The 10658-nt window shown below is 45.8% G+C and overlaps 1 protein-coding gene across 1 annotated transcript in view; it reads left to right on the forward strand.

Annotated features, from left to right (window-relative positions):
* The window catches only part of patj (PATJ crumbs cell polarity complex component), a 109538-nt gene that overhangs the window by 82106 nt on the left and 16774 nt on the right, over window positions 1-10658 (forward strand). The window contains exons 27-28 of the mRNA XM_070832976.1: window positions 903-1099; window positions 2522-2613. Coding sequence (XP_070689077.1) covers window positions 903-1099; window positions 2522-2613 — 289 coding nt within the window. The remainder of the gene's footprint in view (window positions 1-902; window positions 1100-2521; window positions 2614-10658) is intronic.

Consider the following 10658-nt stretch of genomic DNA (forward strand, 5'->3'; position numbering starts at 1 on the left):
CCGTGCTCTAGTAGTACTTTTACTGTAGGAACACAGTATTTGTACTGTTCTCTAGTAGTACTTTTACTGTAGGAACACAGTATTTGTACTGTTCTCTAGTAGTACTTTTACTGTAGGAACACAGTATTTGTACTGTGCTCTAGTAGTACTTTTACTGTAGGAACACAGTATTTGTACCGTTCTCTAGTAGTACTTTTACTGTAGGAACACAGTATTTGTACCGTTCTCTAGTAGTACTTTTACTGGAGGCGCAGCCACCTTTGAAGCCTCCAGTTTGTCTTTACGGGCGTCGCCATCTTGTTTTTTTGGAGCCAGAAGTGAGGCAGTGGTTTCTTAAAGAGACAGCAGGATGAGAAAGGCTGAGTGTTTTTGGACCATTACGGCTGGTAGATATATTTAATATAATATAATACTTCCTGGCCAGAGTGTGTCTCCTCTAAACGTATAATCCTCCTCCGTCAGGCTCAAGCTTTTCTTTTTAATCTCACTTCCATATTTGGCTCACGTTTCTCTGTTTATTGTTGGTTTCACGCTCCGTTAGGCAGCATTTTGTTTGACACCTAATTTAATTCCACGGTTGTCTCCTCTTCTCTCCTCCATTTCAGTATTTGTCCTCCATCCTCCCCCTCTTTTCTCTCTGTTAGATGTTTGTTTCTCCCTTAAATCCTCCTCTTCCTCGCTGTTTTCTGGAAATCTGCATGTTTTAACCAGGGTCTATTGATGGACAGACTCCCACTCACACAGTTGTATCTGATGGTAGAAAGTAACTCAAGTGTTTTGACAGTGTTTTGACATTTTTTCCGTTATTGCAGACATCTAAACTCCCCACAGACACTGACCTGTCCTGCTGTTATTATGGGCAGTGAACTCACCACAGATGCCTCCTTGTCGTCCTCCTGCAGAGCGTTGGTGTGAGCGTTATGGAGACCTGCGGGGGGAGCTGCTGTGCGTGGAGCTGGAGAAGGAGCGGCAGGGTTTGGGCCTCAGCCTGGCGGGAAACAGGGATCGTTCCCGGGTCAGCATCTTCGTGGTGGGCCTCCACCCGGGGGGGCCAGCCGCTCGGGACGGACGCATCCAGGTCGGAGACGAGCTGCTGGAGGTGAGACCAGGTCACATGACATCACAGAGATAAACAGACAGCCGTTATATCGCTCTCTTCAGACACACACCAGACTCCATTGAAAAAAACACTAATTTTACGTCAACAAATACGAAACATAACTTTGGTGATTTAAATGGTTTAGATTCAAACTAACCAACTGAGGCAGATGTAGACCATCATAAAACACCAGTAGCTACATTAAAGGAGCAGCAGCTAGTTGATGGTGAAGACTGAATCAGGGTTAGACAGTAGTGCTGAGGTAGCAGGCTGCCCTCTGAAGTCTGTCCAAATGAGACAAACGATCGTCTTTAGGTGTTTTTCTTTCCACTGAAGCACTGCACTGCTTTGTCGTGGTGATTGGACAGTTTAATTGCTTTGAAAATCTTTGTCTTGCTTTCTACCCTTAGAAGTGTTTAAAATGAGTATATTTTCAATAGGGGTTTGGTATAAGTGGTGTCACTGTTAGCATGTTAGCATGTTAGCATGTTAGCATGAGGGATGTGGTTAGCATGTTTAGATCCTGGGACGCTGCAGTCTGTGTGTTTGTGCACTGAAGTCGTCTGGAGGCTTTATGTCAGATTTACATCACGTCACAGCTGCAAAAACTCAATTACCTCTAACTGTGTGAATGTGTGTGTGTCAGCGAGGAAGAGAGCAGCTGTGTGTGTGTGTGTGTGTGTGTGTGTGTGTGTGTGTGTGTGTGTATGAGGGGGTTTCCAATTTCTTCATATAAATATTAAACAGAATCAGTGAGATCCTGTGGCTCACCGCCCCCTCCTCCTCATTACTGCAGTGTCACAGGCGCCATGATAAATTGATGTTGAGTCGAGGAAAGCCTGGACACACACACACACACACACACACACACACACACACACACACAAAGACACAAAGACACACAGACACACACACACACAAAGACACACAGACACACACACACACACACACACACACTGAGCCATCTGTACAGATTAAAGACACATCAGTGCAAACATCCATATTCAGTCTGTATAACATCAGGTTCATGTATAATACAAACAATAATGTAACAGAACATTTTCATCACGTAAAACCAGCTAACCTGTGTGTGTGTGTGTGTGTGTGTGTGTGTGTGTGTTCATAGATGAGATATTGATTTAACATTTGAAGGTGCCAGCAGCCTCTAACGTGCTACTTTACAGCCTGATAGCTCGATGACCTTTCAATTATCACCTGTGTCAATTAAACGTGTGTGTGTGTGTGTTCAGAGTGTCTGTGTGTGTGTGTGTGTGTGTGTGTGTGTGTGTGTGTGTGTGTGTTCAGAGTGTGTGTGAGTGTGTGTGTGTGTGTGTGTGTGTGTGTGTTTATGTTGGTTGAACTGCTGATCAATCATAATATCCTGTGATTGATTTTTAATGCTTTTCTCTGTTCTTCTGTCAGATTAACAACCAGATTCTTTATGGGCGGAGCCACCAGAACGCCTCGGCCATCATTAAGAGCGCCGCCGCCAAGGTGAAACTCATCGTGCTCAGGTAGGGCTGCAAGGCATGCTGGGAAAAAGATACCAATCGATCTGAACTGTGTGACTCACACAGCATCATTTCAACAAGTGCAGCTATTTTCCAACACAGACTTCTGATTTATTGATCTGATCGTTCATTATCGATGTGCTAACGACAAGTGGCTCATGATCATGCGAGCCACTGATCTAACGTTCTGATGTTACAACGACGTTCATGAAGTTATTTCTATTGATGATTGATTTGATAACAACGCCGGGCTGCTACACAACTTAATTCACCTCATAACGTCTACGCTATGCTACGTTAGCTACAGCAGCTGTATGGGTGGTGAACTTATCTACGCTACGCTACGTTAGCTACAGCAGCTGTATGGGTGGTGAACTTATTTATGCTACGCTACGTTAGCTACAGCAGCTGTATGGGTGGTGAACTTATCTACGTTAGCTACAGCAGCTGTATGGGTGGTGAACTTATTTATGCTACGCTACGTTAGCTACAGCAGCTGTATGGGTGGTGAACTTATCTACGCTACGCTACGTTAGCTACAGCAGCTGTATGGGTGGTGAACTTATCTACGCTACACTACGCTACGTTAGCTACAGCAGCTGTATGGGTAGTGAACTTAGCTACGCTACGCTACGTTAGCTACAGCAGCTGTATGGGTGGTGAACTTATCTACGCTACGCTACGTTAGCTAACGGTACCTGTAGCTGGCCTCCTGAACCAGACGCGGTGTCACTTTGACAAACACACCAAACTCTGTTCAGGATTCTTGATATTTAATGTTTCCTCGCTGAGTTTCAGAGATGAATGCTGGTGTTTAGTGGATTTAAAGTCTTTTTAACAGATCTGCAGTTCGGCATTACGCAGCATTAACTTATTGGGTTTCTGACTCAGGGCTCACGTCACTGTGTTGGTTTAATGTGCTGATATCAGCGTACAGGTAGTCGGCTCATCTGATGGTGAGTTAGCTAGTGAGCGCTACGTTAGCTAATGTTTCTTCAGTACTATGAAGTGACATAATGACTTTAACAGAGGACCTTGTTCGCCTGAGTCACATCAGACTACAGCTCCCATGATCCCACACTGCTTCAGCACGTCGTCAAACTACGGCTTTGGTCCTTGTTCTGATAGAGCATTAAATAAAGTGGACACTTTGCTGGTTTGAACCATTTTGGAGGTTTTTTTGAGGCAGATTTTGTCTGCAGTCATAAAACTAGACGTTGAGTTGCTGACATCGACGTGTGAAGGTTACAGACTGACGTCACAGGACAAGAACTGTTTTAAAGAGTGGAGGCCGTGAAGGAAGACAGCACAGGAGTGTCTCTGAGCAGGTAGGGGGAGAAACTCTCTTTTCAATTGATCTGCTGCCAAACCTGCTGCCATCACCAAACCCCCTGAGGAAGACGAGCTGAGGGGATTTGAGCTTTTTCTTCGCCTCTGATTCGTCTTTTATTGGGTCACGAGCTTCCTTTTCTTTAAGCACAATAGAGCTCACAGCGGTGGTGATGGAGGGAAAGCAGCTCTTCCCTCTGTGCCTTCACTCTCACTGATTCCCTCGATTTGATCACATGAAGCCTTATTGATCCTCGCGCTGAAACTGGGTCATTGAGGCGGCGGCAGCATCGGGGACGAGAACAGAGCAAACAACAGAACAAGTGAGAGGAAGAGTGGAAGAGTGAAGCAGGTAGAACCTCACTGACAGCTCAGAGCCAACATGGCCGCCGTCTGACGGTGGGAAACTGAAGCCATGGAAGAGCAAAGCTGAGTCAAAGAAAGTCAAACTTTATTTATACAGATGAAAATCACAATTTACAGAGGGTGTATGACCCCCCTCCCCCGTCCTCACAGCCTGGTACGAATCATGGTTTTGGTCTCTATAGCAAATTTCTGTGGGCGGGTACATTTTTATATAATTCACCTGTTGTGCATAATTAAGGGTGTGGCCACTTTGAGTGACAGGTGGCTGCTGTGACGGATGGCTAGCTGCTGGTCGCTAGCTGTTTGTTAGGCTTCACTAACAATATTCAGACCTTCAGGGTTACGTTATTTGAATATATTATATTGTAAATTATTCCCACGCGCAGCCAATCTGTTCATTTCAAACTAATCTTGGGTTTAGCTAAGGGGCTAGCATGCTGCAGCGATGTTAGCTCAGACTGTAACGTTACCTAGCCTAGCCTAGCTAGTCTTTTACATACATGCCATTCAAACGTTGTTATTCAGCAACGTTGTAAAATGCATCTATTTCTGTCAGTCAGTCAAGTTTTATTCTGATAGCACTTCACAGGTTACAAACAAATAAAACCCACGTTTCATAGACGGTTGTTGTCTCCAACCACGGAGAGCAGCAATGTAGCCTAGCGTCTTAGCCTCAGCTAGCTTGGTAGCCTAGAGCTAATGGCCGTTTTAAACAGTTTGTGTTGCTAACATGTTAGCCAAAGCTGTTATCTTGTTTTGAAGCTCCCTCGTAAATAAACACATGTGATGTAGTGCTGCTGTAAAGGCGAAGGAGTCACTGAGGATTCTCCAGGTGAGACTCCCTGTGAGCTCAGTCACATGCTGTCACCTCACCTTGGACACACTGAGCTGGTCAGATTGGGTCTCAGGCTGTAACGCCTCACCGGAGCGTCTCTACAACATGATTTGATGCACTCAGGTGTTTCCACCCAGAGAGCCTTCAGCTCCAGTGTGCTCAGTACAGCAGACGGGGGCTCTGCTACAGACAGCAGCCCTCCTGGAGCTTCACGGTCCAAATGAAAACCTGACGGCAGAGTCACAGGCGGCTCCACGGTCCCCGACAATCCGTCACAAAGCTCTCGGCTTAAGACGGCGCTGAATGTGGAGGTGACGAAAGCCCCAACAGGAGGAGATGCTCCTTCACCTTCAAGACGAGCTCTTTGAGGCAGGATGGGGAGTCTCTGCAGCAGCAGATTAAACTCCCCTGACTCCCCCTCCTCCTCCTCCTCCTCCTCCTCTTCCTCCTCCTGAGCTGCAGAAATGAGCTTCCTGCTGCAGGGATTGATTTGCAGCGTTGAAGCGAGCAGGTGTGGTGTATTTTACCGAGGTTTCATTTAGACCAACGCCGGCCCTCCGTCACACAGGATTTAAACTGCAGGAGAAGAAGCACACTTCACATCTTCACATTCACTGGAGCAAAACCTGCTGTTGAACCTCATCAGCATGAAACAACAGACAGAAAACACCGAAGATGAAAGGCTGAAGGTTGTTCCAGGTGATTTAAAGGTCCCCACACTCTGAGTAAAGCTCACCCTCTCTCTGTTTCAGTAAACCTGTAAAACGCTCCCTTTAGATTTAGCTTCAGCTAGCTAGCTGATGAAGCTAGCAGTAGCACAGGCCGTCTCTTAAAATTAAATTCTCTCTTAAAATGATGTCTATTGTATATTTTTTGTCCATTTGCAGACAAGCCATAACCACAACATCATCATCGTCACCTGGTAAGATGATACGTTGACCTTGTTGGCAAACAGTTGCTGCTGCAGTTACAGAGCTACAGGATCCCTCATGAGGAGTCACGTTTGACCCACTGATGTCCGATGTTCACTCTCTTTTTTAGCTCTGTGTTTGGTCTCCACCACCTCATGAGGGAAATACCTGGCTCTTCAGCTGCTAAATACCCCACTATGTTCACACCATAGGCCGTAGACATGGAGGCCTATTCAGGAGCTGATGATGATGAAAAAAATCAAAGCCATCAGGGGAGCGAGACCCCACAAAGCTCATCGAGTGTCCGATGGGTGCTCGTGTTCTCGTTTGAGACCCAGTTTTATTGTGTTTTGTTTACATTTTGTCAAATTGGCTCCATTCAAGTGAGCTGAATAATCCGTCAGCAGTGGACCCGTGGGTGTTCAGACTCTGGATCAGTGTGAGGCTGAAGGAAACCTAAAAACAGACAGATTCTCTATGAGGTTCTGCACTGTGTTTTTTTTTCATTGAATCAGACTTTCAGCCTCACCTGAAGGTTTGTAGAACAGCCAATAGGAGCGCTCTCTCTCTGAGGGGAGCTGTGATTGGACGAAGCCTCCTGTCACCGGGTAGATTTACTAACATCAGGAGCAGGAGGCCAGTTTACTGTCAGACCTCCTGAACTACAGCATGATGAAGGTTATTATGGGATGTTTACCCAGTGACACTAAAAATGAACTGACGACCCCAGCTTTAGTGTGTAGTATTCATAAGTTGCTGTAGATATTCCTGCTCTCCAGAGGATGAACCCTTTAGATTTTAACAACCCTGTCATCTTCCCTTCAGCTCCCTCGGGACAAACCTTAAATGTTTTAGCTCCATTACTGGTGAGCCGTTAAAGATGGATGGATCATGTGGTTGTTGTTTGCTCTGTAATGAACCCTGAGGCGTCTGTCAGCTGAATATTCAAACATTTGCCTCCTCAGTCTGACAAATAAAGACGGATGAGCGTGTCAGTCAGAGCTGAGACTCCACTAAAGACCTCCGTCGCTCTGATTAATGGGCTCCGCGCTGCGTTCAGGCGTCAGGATGAAGGGCTCGTCAGACGCCCTCCTGTCAGTATAACACAGGCAGCACAGATGACGACCACAACAAGTCATTACGTCTGTCACTGGGCCGTGAACGCATCGCTGTCGGCAAATCAGGAGCGAAGCCGACGCTGCTGCTGTGTGGTATGACTGCATATCACCTCTGCAGTGATACTAATGATAATATAATATAATAATACCAGAGTCCTGGTCAGAGAGGACGGTCCTGTGAGCTCGTTAAGATGTGATGGAGCCTGACCGCTAAGAGCCAGTCCAGGAGACCTCCTACTTCCTGTGTGCTTGTACCCTTTGCTTTTATTCTCATTTGACCTTTCTTGTCTGGTTTTACTTTGAAAAGCGCTACATCAGTAAAGTTTATTATTGTTATATGATGTCTTTCCTTAGTTCTCGTCAGTATACTTTCATGTGCGTTACTAGGGGCGTTACTAGGGGCGTTACTAAGGGCGTTACTAGGGGCGTTACTAAGGGCGTGTTTGATTCAGGGAGAAAGGTGATGTTTCTGAGGCCAGAGATCTTCATCAGAGTTCAGTTTTCCTGAGCATGAATATTTTTAGCTGTTTTGTGGAGGTCAATTTTTGCTTTTCAGGAATTTCTGCTCCATAACTTTGCTCCTTTAGCCTTCAGCCTTTAGCCTTTAGCCTTTAGCTTCCTGTTCACACAGCAGGTAAACGACTTGCTGCTGTAGTTGTACTAAACTCTGATTGGCTGAACAGGATCGGGGGGGTTCCTCCTGTCGATCATGTGACTCTGATTACACCTGAACACAGATGATGTGGATCCTTCCCATGATTCCCTCTTTCTGTCCTCCCGGCTGCTCTGATTGAATCTGGCCGGCGTGTCGGGGCAGGAGGACGCCGCCGCGCTCGCTGTGTTCAGCCAGGTGACAAAATCTCGTTAAAGTCGTGTCCACGGGCTGCGGCTGAATGATTTATCCCTGGATAAAGGTCGCAACGGCAATGAGCAATGGGATGTCGGCGGGGTGGGAGCCTCGGGGAGCTCATCGCCATGGAAACAGGCCTGGTCGGGCCATCGTGATGTCTGTCGCTCTGCACATCTGACTTACTGTGTAATAACACTGATGAAGTGGAAGTTTATTGGTTCCCAAAGCAATCAAATGATGATTGCAGTAACAAAGGGGGCAGAATGGAGACTGAGCACAGCTTCAGGTCTGTAAAGGTAAAAACATGTAGCTGAATTAGAGCGTTTAGTTAAAGTTGAATTGGAGAAATGACCTGTGGGCCTGTTTCTACATCTCTAATTCATCACTGGGTGGAAGAGTCGCAGTGGGAGGATGTTTCCTACACCTGCTCTGCTCGGAAATCTAGTTTTTGTGGCTTCATGAGTGATAAAACGATCAAGTCTCCACCAGACAGGCTGGGCTTTAGTGCTCAGCGGGAACAAAGAAACAGTCTGACACCAAAATCCAACAATTAAACAATTAAACTCCAAAGGACACATGAAAGCAGCAGAGTGGTGGTTAACCAACAGTGAGTCAGACACTCTGAGTGGGACACAGATGACACGGCTTTAATTGAGTTTTATGTATTTCTTCTATTATTCATTGCACATGTTGCCTTCAGGGGAGCTCAGGTCTCCTCTGTGGGAGCGAACCCCCCCACGGCTGTAATAATCTTTTTAAAAGATCACAGTGTTTTATTTTTAAGACTATGAACACACCAAGTTTACCGACTGTGTGTTCAAGTAAATGTGCCTCCTTCCTGCTCCCCAGGGGATGAACCCTTTCCCCTTCAGCGCCACCGTCAGGACTGTCGAGACTCTAAAGCCTCTTTCACCATGTTCAGGGACATTTGGGAAATCTGAACCGTTGATTTTCTACTTCGGGCCGACAACACTGATAGAAGATGGACTGTTTCGTTCACTCATGTTATTCTGACATATCTGAATCGCTGACGTGTTCACGTTGCCTTGCCGATGCTGTCATGGGTGATTTGAAACAACTAGCAAGTAATAAGAGTTATTTATATCAGAAATAGTTAATAATAATTAATTACACACTAATGATATAATAACAGTAATACAATAAACGTAAATATCTTCTTCTGTGGTGTTTTATAGCGGCTGGCATCATCAGGCTGTGCTCCAGTTTCCTGCTTTGTTGGTCGTCATGGTGTTAAAAACCCTCTGAGGCTGACGTCTGGCCTGGTGCCCCCCCCATTAGAGAATAATACTGATGTGCTGCTGGAAGATACCACTGACAGGGGGCTTTTATTTTGAAAAGTGAGCGGATTCTGTTTGTCCTTTGTCTGTCTGACTTCCTGCCGCCTCCTCCTCTCAGACACGAAGGATCACAAAGTGATCTACTGGGAACGTTTTTACAACAAAGAGTGAAATGGAACAATCCACCGCAGGGACAGGTCTGATGTGTGAGGGTCAGTTACTCTGCTCTAAATGTGGAAAGCTGCTTCTCGAAACAATCGATAGAGTTAGCAGAGCGTTGCAGCCACAGGTGAACTAGTTCAGTGCACTAGATGGAAGAGAGTGAGCCGACAGGTGGGATTAGAGCTGAGTAATTCACCAGAAAGTGTCTGAAAGGAGAGAGAAGTCATTTTGCTGTATGAGATGATTTCAGCTCAGTGGTGACACGGAGGATTATTTCATCTCGTACCTTCATCTGGTGGTGAAGCGTCTGAGCTGAACTGCACATCAAATCACATCTGCAGAGTGAAAGTTAAACTAATTAACCTGCTCAGGTGGACCAGTCTGTAACAGGCTGAGCTCAATCCTGTTTCCTGTGGGCCTCACCTTCCCCGGGGGGCCTGGAGCAGGTGAGAGGAGCTCTGGAGGATCGATGCTCTTTAATTCACTTTTCTGGAGCTTAGTTAAATTAAAGGGTCACTGCGCTGATTTCTCGTCTGTGTGCTCATGAATGTTAGTCCTCTGAAAACAGACGTTTGGAGGACGTGGCTGTAGGAGGGCCCCCGGTGAAATACACCGCCCAGGTGCATTATGGGAAATGTAGGAAATAACTGGAGTAGTGACATTAATCTGATCTAGTCTGTATAAACAAAAGAGATTATATAACAAGCGATCTGATTGGTCTATTAGACATTCAGACTGTGATCAAATCATCATGACAGCACAGCCAACGGCCGCTGGGATCATAGTTAAAGGAACCCGACAGGTTTCCTGGTATCGAATGTTTATATTGTATATAACAGAGTTAAATGTGAGCGTTTGGTGTTTTCAGGGTTGAACAAACAGCTGATGTCTTTACTGTGCAGTCAGAGATTCAGACTGTAACCCAGAAGTGTTTTATAGTTAGTGATTAAAAATGTATGATTCCAGTATCAGGTCTGCTTCAGGTTCAGACTTCAGGATCAGGATCTGTTCAGATGGTAAATACTGAGCAGTCTCTCCTGATTCAGGTGGTTTCACAGGCTGTTTCCATCATTAGGAGTATTAAACACAGGTTATGATTAACTACACAGAATAAAACCAGCAGTCCATTTTTGTTCAGAGGCGTCACCTGAGGGGATGAGGACAGGAAGCAGAAACACC

The sequence above is a fragment of the Pempheris klunzingeri genome, chromosome 6 (assembly GCF_042242105.1).
Source record: "Pempheris klunzingeri isolate RE-2024b chromosome 6, fPemKlu1.hap1, whole genome shotgun sequence".
Taxonomy (NCBI): Eukaryota; Metazoa; Chordata; class Actinopteri; order Acropomatiformes; family Pempheridae; genus Pempheris; species Pempheris klunzingeri.